General features: G+C 32.9%; 1 protein-coding gene across 1 annotated transcript; it reads left to right on the top strand.

Moving 5' to 3' along the window:
- Positions 1-4,186: 4,186 nt before the first annotated feature.
- LOC105055736 (phosphopantetheine adenylyltransferase 1) lies at positions 4,187-8,136 on the top strand. Its single transcript, XM_010937694.4, has 6 exons — positions 4,187-4,588; positions 4,676-4,747; positions 4,836-4,895; positions 7,008-7,102; positions 7,343-7,412; positions 7,595-8,136. Exons 1-6 carry the CDS (start codon positions 4,241-4,243, stop codon positions 7,757-7,759), a joined length of 810 nt encoding a protein of 269 aa, XP_010935996.1. The 5' UTR covers positions 4,187-4,240; the 3' UTR covers positions 7,760-8,136.
- The last annotated feature ends 4,307 nt before the right edge of the window (positions 8,137-12,443 follow it).

Genomic DNA, 12,443 nt, shown 5'->3' with positions numbered 1-12,443 from the left:
ACACGCTAGATAGCTTATTGATACATATCGTAAGCTTTTTTGATACAAATCTAGTAATGACTTAATACACATCTCGAGGCCCTTTTTTTCTTTTTCAATTTTTTTTTCTTTTCTAAGATCTTTGCATCTAAAAATTTATGAAAACTATATATTATTTCATCTACAGATATGTATTGAGACGTCAGATGAATATTTTACTAAGTATATATCCATTGATCATATATTATGTATTGATAAATACTAAGTTCGGTAAACTACGTATCAATTTATCTGTAGGTATATATTAGATTGTTATTGGGTATGTATCAAAAAAGCTTCCAATATATATCAATAAGCCATCTAGTGTATATCATTTACTGATATACTGTATATTGATAAATACTGTATTTTAAAAATTATGTATTACTTTATCTAGAGGTGTATATTAGGATGTTGGATGAATATTTTATTAGATGTATATTAATTAGTTATATACTCTATATTGATGAAACTAAATTTGATTAACTATGTATCAATTTAGCTATAACTGTATATTAGATTGTTACTAGATGTATATCAAAAAAATTAATAGTATGTATCATCTGATTATATATTTATTGTATATTATATGATCATATAGTATGTATCGCTATATGCTGAAAATGAGGAAGAAAGAGAATTTTTTAATCATAGAACTAATGACTCCATTAATAGCAAAAGTCTTTAACTTTTAGACTCATGCTTTGAGATTAGTATTAAGGAACACATGACACATTATGAAGCCCACCCCATATGATCTTTTATAGTGCCCGCTCCATATGATGTTTGTTCGAATAGGAAAGCTTAGATAGTTGCCTGGGTTTTGTGTTGGCTATTTAGATATAAGATTTTAAAGGATGTAAATATATTATCAAGCAATTTAAATATATATGTGAATTATAGCTTATGGGTTAAGGTAGTAGTTAGTTCTAGAGATATTAATACATATTATATAGATGATCAGATTTGGTACCGTGGGAGATGAACCCAAATATGGGGCCACATCACCATTCATCTCCTCCTATATCCATCCCGAATCCTAGCCAGTTTCTTTCTCTTAGATGTAAAAAATCTCAAGATTTGGATGTTCCATGATTTTTTTTTTCTAATTTCCTCAATTTTGTCAGCTATACAACGAATTATAGAATATAATGGGTGCCCAATATCACTACCATTTTTTTTATTGAAAGACCCCTAAAAATTTATTATGGAAATAAATCACTTTCTAAAACTACAACAAGCCTTACAAAGGGTCAAAACATCTTTACAATACATTAAAGTTGAATTTGTAGCTCTCCTAGACTGCCAAATGTTAAATATTGATCGCCACATGTCAGTAACCTCCCCAGTCCCAACTTGGTTGAATTTCCTTCTTCCCTTCATTTTTTTTAGGTTACGTCTATTGCATGGCGAGAGGACATATCTCTGATTCTTTCCGTAGCTTCCCCATCTCCCCCCTCGATGGGGAGCATATCGGGTCCATGGGTGGTGGAAAGTGAAGATCATGAACATGTGGACAAATGAGGCATCAATGCCCTTGACCATATTGAGCATGGCAAGAACCGAATAGCTATCGAGTAGCCCCCCTCATCGTTATCACCCCATAAATTAGAAATTTTGTAGCCAAAGAAGAATCCTTTCCTTTACCCAAAAAAAAGAAGAATTCTTCCATCAAAAATCCCCAACCCATCAAAATATCATGCTTCTACCAAGATTAAGCTCTCAAAACCTCAAGGAACTAATTCACATCGCCACAACTTGCACAAAATCCCATATATTTGAAAAAAAAATCCAATTAAAACTTGAGAAACCCCTATAATCTCTCTCAAATGCTCTCCTTTCTCATGGATCTCTAAAAAAGACAATAGAATAAAAAGAAAAAGAAGCGAAAAGAAAACAAATAATCATCTAACTGGGAAAAGGTCTTATCCTTAATTTTTTCCGTCTTTCCTTTGTTTTTATTGATTTTTCCTATGTTTTCCCCTATTTTTTCTATCCTCGAGAGTCCCGACCAGGTGGGAGGCTTGGAGCGGCTGAATAGGGAAGCTTAGATAATGGCTGGGGTTTTGCGTTGGGTATTTCCTTTCCTTTTTTCATTCTCGGGTGTCTCAATTGGTGGAAGGCTTGGAGCAATCGGATATTATTCAAAGATTTAAGGGTCAAATCCTCTCATCCTCTTAATAATCAAGTACTAATTTGAGAGATAAATTTTAAATCTAAATAAATTTTAATTTTAAATTTTAAATAAATCTCAAATCTTATAGGATATCGTTTAATGGATTTTATTAGGATTTGAAATAGATAGAATATTTAGAAAAAAATGTTGCTAGCACTGGCCCATTGTAGTATTAGATGTAAGATTGGCCAATTATATTTTTAGATCTATGTGTTGTATTTTAATATAATTTTAGATAAAATTTAAAAATTTATGTGCAAATATGTAAAATATCTTGATTTATTATATATGAATAAAAAATATTAAAAAATTAATAAAATAAAATAGTTGTATTAATTAGATGACCCTAATTCATTAAAAAAAAAATTAGTTTTTAAGATTAAATTTAGGATTCTATATTGAAATGTATAGAAATGTTTAAATTTATTATCTGTGGTCCAAAAAATATCCAAAGATCAATATAAATAAGATTGGTCATTTTGGTTGCATAAAATTAAAACACACACACACACACATATTTGGTTTAAAAAATTAATAATTAAAAAAATAAATTTAAAATTATGGATTATATTTGCTGATTGATTTTAATATTTAATAATAAATAATCTGTTTAAGAGCTTGGATCTAGTCAAGACATATTAAGCTAGGATCAGTTTAATGTTATCCTACAAATTGGGCTTGAAAAATCCATAACCAGGATTGGATTAAAATATTGAGTTCATTTATTTTTTTTTCAAATCTAGTTTGGATATATTATTGGTTTAACTAGGGATTGGTTAAGGATTAGATTGATATTGAAAAAATTAAACTAAAATGATTTTGTATATCATATTCATATAAAAAAAGATTATTGCAAGTATTTCATTTTATTTTTATCCTTATTGAATGCTTTTTTATAGCATTGATGCATTTATGTTGTTCTTATATTTGTATACTACAATGGAGACTATTATATATTTTATGCTCAGGATTTTTGTTTTAACTTTGATTCGAAAAGAATGTCATTGGATTTTATTTAAAACATGGATTCAAAATAATGGAATAAGAATAAAAAGATTACATTGGAGATAATTTAATTTTAAATATTATCACTTATTTTTTCCATCATTTTTTAGGATATCTTCTTAATTCAATAATACTCTATGAAATTTTTTGATGATCATATTTTCAGTTTAAATAAAGAGATTATTGAAGATAAAGATTAGTATGGTTTTAAATTCATTAGTTAATGAAAATACTATATATTATATTATATAAAAAATCTATATATTGATAAAATATTTTAATTTTTTGATTCAGTTAAATTCCGCCGCGAAGCATGGGTCACATACTAGTTTTATCAAGAAAGGAGGGAAAAAAAGAAGAATGAGAGATGGCGCAACAAACTATGAGGAGACAGGGAGATTCCCTTTTAAGTTTCTGATCTCCTTTTACTTTAGTTAGATCTAGAGGTTAATAGTTATTTTTTTAGTTTTAATAATTTTTTATCATAATTTGATTAAGAAGCACTAGTAAAAGAATTGATTAATCTTATAAAAAGTTCTAAACTTTTTTTTTCTTTTGAATGAATGGAGGTTTAATTTTTTTAAAATTTTAATTTAATACAATTGAATCATGTAACTTTCAAATTTATTTAATTTGAATGTCAGCTATAAATTCTATTTAGATAATACAATAGAATTATAAAATAATATCATACGAGTTATGTATATGGTAGAAGAGAATGATGCAAAAAATAATATCACGTGATAATTTTATCAAAGCAAATAGGTTAGGTTGGATCAATTTGGATGAATTTAGAAATTGGATAATTTTATCGTACTAAATTAAACGTCACAGTGGAATCGGAAACTGCCAAATAAATTTAATTTTTTACGTAATTGATTATAAAAAATTTAATAAAATATAATAAAAGCAAATTGCAAGCTATGGTTATTTCAATGGATCCCTGATTTACGGTACAGCAGTCCCTCGCAACATATTTCCCGGGAAAATTATCCCCTTTTGTCTGTTATAAAGGCTTGCCAGTCTTCTCCGAAATTTTTTATGGCCTCCAACATATTTAGACAAACTAATCGGCCGGTGGACGGATTGGCTAGTTTTCTTGTCTCCGGCGATTTCTCATTTGCGGATCGGGCGTCGTTATCCTCCCCTAGGTTATCGAGCCTCAAGTCCCTCTCGCCTCGCCCCACCTACCCCTTGTGGGAAAGAGAGTCAATTACCCTTTTTTTCTTCTCTAAAACTCGCGTAATCCATTCGCTTCATAGGATGCCCGTCGATGAATCGGTCGCCGGGCCGGCGGAGTTCAGATCCGCCTCTCCTGGATCCTATGGGTCGGTCGTGCTCGGTGGGACCTTCGACCGCCTCCACGATGGCCACCGCCGCCTTCTCAAGGTCGCCCCTTTTTAATTTTCCTACAATTTCAAAATTATTCTTGGTAATGAGAATTTTCCCGTTCGATTTCGACAAATTTCTCTCCAGGCTTCGGCAGAGTTGGCGAGAGATCGCATCGTGGTCGGGGTCTGTGCAGGTCCGATGTTGGCCAAGAAAGAGGTGACTTGCTCTCCAATCCGTCGTCTTTTCTCCTTTCTTTTCTTCCTCGTCGAGTCCTGTTGAAGTGGAATTTATGTTCTTGGTGCAGCTAGCTCATCTGATCGAACCAGTTGACACGAGGATGAAGGCTGTCGAGGATTACATCAAGGTGAATTCGTCAGACCTTTTACAACTTGTAGCGTTATCGGTGCATCTTCTGGAAATAGATAGTCAATTTTTCAAACATAGAGATTATTTTCTCACTAAATCTCCTGAAAATAACTAGACTGGACTGGTTAGAAACGATAGATTTCAAGGAACATATGGTTTTCCGCTGTTTTCAGATGGTAATCTTGTGAACCAAAGATACACCACTTCAATTTATGGCATGGTGAATGCTTGCCTAGAGAAACATGGAAAAGATCCTTGATCATTGTAGTAGTTATATTTACTTTATGAGGCAGCAAAATAGTTTACAACCCAACTACAGTCCTCCGCTCTATCAAAATAGTTTACAGCAAAACAGTTCAAGCTGTTGTAATACTTCAAATAAGTGTTGTTTTAATTAGTTTTAACATAATAATTATCTGCTTCTGAGGGAAAAAAAGGAAAATTCCATGAGAGGCTGCATGCTATTCCTCTGAATGAGTTTTTACAGATGAAAACTTAAACCAATGGTTACTATAATGGGGTCGTGTTGAACTGGGAGTTCTTTGCCATCAAGAGCGTCCTCGAGTTATTCTTTTGCAGCTTGCATCATGGTTTTCTGGTATCCCTCGCTTTATATTGCAAATTCATCAGCACAAATTTGTTCTGTCCTTTTTGGCAAGCAATTTTTGCACTCCCCACCTCAAAAAAAAAAAAAAAGAAAAAGAAAATTCCCATGATGACCCCGAAATAGCAGCAACCATGATCTGGGACCTTAGTAATCAACCGATAATCTTTTCCATGGGCCTAGTTAATTAATTTTATATATGCCATGCATTTTGAGTGTTCTGCTCATTATTACTATCTATCTGCCAGTATGCTGAGTCTTTGTGAAGGTTTTGAAGAAGATCTCTATTCCCATGCAATCCACTGCTGACTGTCATGATAGTGCAGATTCTCACTATGGATTGGCTAAGACCGCAAGATAAGATGGTTTAATAATGTTTAATAGTTCAACTACTTTCTTCAGGATGGTTCTTTGGCCTTTTTCTTACCTGTTCAACGATCTAACAAATATGCCATCTTTTATCAAGTACACTGGTGGATTTAAATAACCATATCCATTCTATCTAAGTGCTATTTATAGAGCCTTTCTTGGCATCAGATTGTGTATGCTCACTTCCCTCAAAGGATTCTCCAGTTTCTGTTTTACTGGCATGTATCAGCATAACAAGGCATCTTTGGCAAGTAATACAACTTGTTCTGGATCATGGATATTGATTGTCAGTTAGCGTTCAACTTATAATCTGTTCTTGGAAACACAGAGACAAAACTACAGTATTGTCTCAAAGTCAATATGTAATAATCAAGTGTCATTAGTTACTTGCCATAGAAATGTTGGAAGTTTTTGTAGAAGTAGGACCTGTAATCCAAGTTTAGTACTTGTCATGCTGCGCATCATGTTTTGCATTTGTGGAATGTGTTATTCCTACTGCAGTTTCCACTAAATAAAAGTAGATCCTGGAAGCAATCTGTCCTGTGGAGTGGGAATTATTAGCTAGGAAGAGTTCCAAAAAGTAGGAAATAGGGAATGGCTATCTTAAGCATGGTGGAATTTTGTGAGAAATACTTTAGAAAACATTGAGAAACTATTCTGTAATGATTTTGCATTAGTTTTTCTATATTTTACCTAATATTTGAGTAGTTTTCTTATATGTTTGAAGTACATTCCTTTTTTAAGGGAAAAAGCACATTACTTTTAGTTTGCTCATTTAGGGGAAACCAAAACAATCTGTTTCCCAAATACATTTTCTGGGAGTTGTATGGGACAATTTGTTTCCTAGGTCATATATTCTATATCTTCAGATAGTAAGTTTTCTTCCATTTGATTAATTGGCTATTTGCTTATGGGCTTTGTTGGATGGTTGTGAATTTGAACATAGGAACAAATCATGTTATTGATGTATTCTCCTGGGTATGATCCAACACTTTGTTACTTGAATGAGTTAATTTGTCAGTGCCAACAACAAAAAGTATGACCAATCTTTATTTATGCCCATAATAACTATGTTTCTTATCAGTGTTTTATCTCTCTCTCTCTCTCTCTCTCTCTCTTCTATTCAAATAAATGCAGACTATTAAACCAGAATTGGTAGTGCAAGTGGAACCTATTGTGGATCCATATGGCCCATCTATTGTGGATGACAAGTTGGATGCTATTATTGTCAGGTATAACTTGAATGCACATTCGACACTGATCACAGCGATCTCTTTTACTAGCAATTCATTGTTGTATTTAAACATTCATCATTTGTCAATACTAAATGAGAATGCATATGGTCTATCTAGTTGTAGAATCAGTGTGATTATATCGTATACGTTCTTTTTTGTTGGGAACTTAATAGTAAACTGAGCTTAAATTTTTTGTTTGGTATATTGCTATATCATCATCGTGATGTTGATGTCTAGCAAGGAGACTTTGGGTGGTGGGCTCTCTGTGAACAGGAAGAGAGCTGAGAAAGGTCTACCACAGTTAAAGGTGTGTAATTCCTGGCTTTAAAGCCCTTATTTTTCTCATGTTTCCCTTTGATGAAGTTCATCTCTGAGCCCCCATGATCCTGATAATAGTGATGCTTCTCTGGCTTTTGTTCTATTTCTTTTTATTATGAAGCTGAATAGCTTGATTGCTGATCAACTAATGCACAGCTGGATCTTTTATAGGTTGAAGTTGTTGATCTCGTATCTGGAGGAACAGGTGGGGAGAAGCTAAGTTCATCCGCACTAAGGAGGCTTGAGGCCAATAGATTAAAGCAACAGGAAGTGCCAGCAGCGAGGCATGAATGCAGTCAGGAAGGAAAAGATTGGAAGCCAGCTTCATTCACGTGATGGTCCGACAAGCTTTCCACATTTAAGGTGGCTAACAAAACCCAGTTGTGGCACCAGCACCAATTTAATTTTTTGTGTATCTTGTCAACCTATGAGCCAGAATTGTCCTTTCCTGATACAGGCTAGAGCTGTTTGTACTTGGACTTTCTGTGTGTCAATTGAGTCTCTGCTTTGATTTTGTCTTCTTCGAATAATGCAATCGACACTCCTACTTGCTAGGGACATGGCAGATGTTTCTTGGGTTGGAAATGTGAAGTATGAGAGGGAGGTAATTGAATGTGTCTTAGCTTCTGGGGTCACCGATCGGATGAATGTATCTCCACTAAAATTTATTTGCTGATTTCTTTTCTTGAATTAGATCATTTTTGTTTCTCTTCTGATTGGAGCTAATTAAGGATGTTTTATATCTTGTGAAATATGTTTATCAGTTAAATAATACATCGGATGCTACTTTCTCTAAAAAGATGCCTTGGGGTGATAATAGGTTACCGCATACGCTGGTAGAGTAATGATCCAGACCAGCATTGCGGAGCATGTCCGGGTTTTCATCAAGTCCATGATTTTGCTGCCCCATGTTTTCTTCTACTGACTTCGTAAGGCGCGTTTCAAGTTTGCGTTGCTTACATAACATCACAAATCAGATCTGATGTACAATGAAGGAACATTGATTCAATGCCACCCAAAGAAAAAAAAAAAAAAAGGTGACCGTAATATATGAGGCTTTATAATGGGTGTTTATGTTGTCTTTTTTTTTGGTTGAGAGAGAGAGAGAGGTATTTGTGTTGTCTTCAGTGCTGCTAGGATGTGCTTAGCTAGCCATCTCTGGAAACATGGTACTCATGAGCGGTAGATTTTACTAAAAAAAAAAAAAGAGATAACAAATATTATGGACACATTTAGTTGGTGGAAATTTTTTTTTAAAAAAAATAATTTTTAAAAATAAAATTGTGGCATGTTTGGTTAACTATGAGAAAATGAGTTATTGTAGAGCAGTTTATATTTGGTTGAACATCTATTTTTTTAAAAAAATTATGTAAAATATCTATTATATCCTCAATAAATATGAGGTCATATCTTTTTTTTTTACTCATAAATTTTATATAAATATAAATATTATATTTATATTAATATAAATATAATATAAATATATTATAATATAATATTAGACTATAATGATTTATTTGTGTTAATATAATACTAATATATATTAATATAATAAATTTATTAATATAGATATAAATATAATATTAAATAGAATATTATATTGATATAAATATTATGTTAATATTAATAAAAATATTATATTAGTACAAATATTGAAATATAATATATATTATAATATTAATATTATATTTATATAAATATTAAGATAATGTTTATATAATATTATATCATTATTCAGTATTTTATCTTAACCATTTATTGATATTTTGTAAAATCGTCGTGGATCTAAAAAGATATTTGAAAAAAAAATAGTACTACTTCTCATCCCATGGGAAGTGTCCAAACCCATCTCTCCTATAAGTTTTCATTTTTCATGAAATATGGGAAGTGACTTCTTATAAATTTTTTTTTTCATTCTTTCTTCTCTTAAAACTCCCACCAAACAAGATATTCTTCATTTTTCAAGAAGTATCTCTTTCCTTCTTTACTTCTTGTCAACCAAATAAGTCCCACAGATAGCCAAACCATCTCCATATATACACAGGCCAACGGGCTACTTCCCGTAGGAGGGGAAGACATGATTTCGCTGCACTAAAAAATATCGAGTAAATCGTTGGTTGAGTCGAATTTTTTCATATATATATAGAGAAATTCTTTGTGCATCACGGGCGGTGCAGAAAATCTGACATGGAGCACACCGTCTTGTCACGCCCCCGACCCGAGATTTGAATCGAGGGTCATGGCAACCGCCGCATACTTATAGAATACTTTTTCCATAAGCATGCAAGGCATTTCATCATGATATCTTCACAAATAGTTAAATAAATTTTTCAATATTTAATAATCAAACCTTAATTCAAATAACAAATCAAAACTTAGTGTTCAAAAGAAAGTAACTGTCTGACAAAGTCAATACTAAAAACAAAACTAAAGGTCTTGAATCAATTCTGAGAAAAAATCCTAAATCAATGAGTTAACTCCATCTCTAATCGCTCTCCCAACCGAAATCCCGCATCATGCTAATTTTCTGGATCTGTAAGAAAAAACATAAAACTTATCATGAGCTAAATAGCCCAGTAAGCAGTGTATACCTTTAACTGAATAATCAGGCAAATAATACTATGCATAACAAATCAATATGTAATTTCATGAAATCATATTCATACTGTCAATCATATATAAAAGTCAATTCATCATAAATTCCAATTATGCTTTTCTTCTTAAATTCATCAATTTCTTAAATTTTTCTTACCAACCATGACTATGACCACATTATCTCTGTGGCAGGGTCATAATACCACATATCTGCTTGCGGTGGGCTGCGAATCATCTGGCAGCCAAGTCCTTTGGAACCGCTGGTCTAGCTGGCGGTTTTGTCGCTGGTCTATCTGGCGACATGTCGCTGGTCTCACTGGCGACATAAATCCTTATGACAGTCAATTGCCAACGTATATGCCCCCATTGGTGGGGTCCTCAACACAGTCAGGTTGTCAATTTCATATTGTCTTCCAATTCATATATTAATTTCAAAAATAATAAAATTAATTGATATTCGAGTCAAATCAATTATAACATTCTTTGAAATCATATATCATCATAATAATTGCTCCACAAATAACTTCAATCATAAATAATTTTCTACAATTAACTTTCATCATAAATAATTTTCAACAATTATTTCAATAAACAATTACAATCACAAGTATGCATAAATTTATTTAATTCATAATTTATCAGATAAATTCAGTAAAAGTAAACACTACTTACCTCAAAAGAAAATCCAAACTAGAAATTTTAAGGGTCTCGAAAATCCTTCTCTGAACCTGATATGTCAAATATCATATTTTAAATCAAAATTTCATCGGATTAAAAATAACTAAATTATTAAAATCTAATATCCCCACGATGATCAATTCGTCGACAACATCCAGAGTTTTCGAACTAATCCATGGATACCCTAATTATATTTATTTATATTATTATTTATATTATTATTATTTTTATTAATTAATTTCATAAATCCTAAAATCTAAAGAGAGAGAGAGATAGTTTCTCTCTCTCTGCCCCTTCTCTTTCTTTTTCTTTCTTTTCTTTTTTTTTTTTCTTTTCTTCTTTTTTCTTTTCCTTTTCTTCTTTTTCTTCTTTTTTTTTTTTTCTTCTTTTTCTTTTCCTTTCTTTTCCTTTTCTTCTTTTTCTTCTTCTTCTTCTTCTCAGCCCTTCCCGCGCCGGAACAGAGGACGGGGTCCTCCGGCCTTGATCGACCGTTCGGGCTGCGGCCGCCACGGCGAAGGCCGGCGTTCGACGGGGGCCACTCCCCCGGTCACGAAGGAAACATGGCCGGCGGTCAATTTTGATCGCCGGCATCGGAAATTCACGAAAAAGGGGCCCAAAACAAAGTCTTTTTCTCCGACCAAAAATCGGCGACGCTCATCGCCGGCCACCGCGCACAAACGCACGGGGGAAGGAGGAAGGAAGGGAGGAAAAGGAGGGAAGCTTACCTTGACCTTTGGTGACTTCGTCGGAGAGCAATCACGGCGAAGACAAGGTGGTGTCCGCGGCTCTATTTCGAGAAAAACGGAGAGAAGGAGAGAGGGAAGAGGCCGATGGATCGATTCTAAGGAGAGGGGAGACCTTCTTATAGAGGGTCCTAGGATTTCGAGGGGTCCTAGGACTCCTAATAGGCTTGGGTCTCGCCGGAGAAGAAGACTCCTACCGGGAGTCTTCTTCCCGGTTTTACTCTGTTTTTTTTTTTTTTTCGTTTTGGGCTTTTGTGGGCTGAAATAGGTTTTGGGCTATAACACGTCTTGTCCGATTGATCCACGTAGTTACCACTTTTCAATACATATTTAATATCTACACATCGATTTTTTTTTGTTTAAAAATTTTGTATGATGAAAATATCTTTATTCTTTGAAAAAATTATGACATCCTGCGTCCAATAAGTCATAATTTTTATCCACGGAATGTCATAATATAATGCAAGATGTCATAATATACACGGGATGTCATAATTTTTTATAAGAAATATAGGTATTTTCGTTATTCAAAATTTTTAAATAAAAAAATAAAACTGCAGATATTAGATGTGTATTAAAAAATGATTGGACAAAAATATTCGTTCTATATTATGATATATTAAGCCATATTATGATATCCTAGATCATAATATGCTACGGGATATCATAATTTTTTCTAAAAAATAAAAATATATTTTTTATATAAAATTTTTAAATAAAAAAATTGATTTATTAAAAAATAATAATTATATAGATCAACTAGGTAAGATGATGCATTTCATATCAGATTATTTACATCACCAATGGTGCAAAGAATTTCTCGAGACATGCTTGTGGGCCAAAACGTAAATAAAAAGAATGAGGGTCCACACTCTAATGCAAGCATCGTGAATCACAATAAGTTTAAGCTTCTTTATATTTATTCTTGTGGCAAGGGCGAGGATGAACGTACCACATACGAATGGCGGCCAATCAGAGAGAAACTCCTACATTTCTGGTAACCA

Source organism: Elaeis guineensis, chromosome 12, assembly GCF_000442705.2.
Source record: "Elaeis guineensis isolate ETL-2024a chromosome 12, EG11, whole genome shotgun sequence".
In the NCBI taxonomy this organism is placed as follows: Eukaryota; Viridiplantae; Streptophyta; class Magnoliopsida; order Arecales; family Arecaceae; genus Elaeis; species Elaeis guineensis.
Note: the sequence above shows the minus strand (reverse complement) of the source record. Positions and strands in the feature narration are given on the sequence as shown.

Bases quoted from the DNA above. Each gene is read 5' to 3' on its own strand.
- LOC105055736 (XM_010937694.4), top strand. From the start codon at position 4,241: ATGGCCTCCAACATATTTAGACAAACTAATCGGCCGGTGGACGGATTG. The intron at 4,589-4,675 runs GTCGCCCCTTTT...ATTTCTCTCCAG, and splicing joins GCCACCGCCGCCTTCTCAAG to GCTTCGGCAGAGTTGGCGAG. The intron at 7,103-7,342 runs GTATAACTTGAA...GTTGATGTCTAG, and splicing joins TTGGATGCTATTATTGTCAG to CAAGGAGACTTTGGGTGGTG.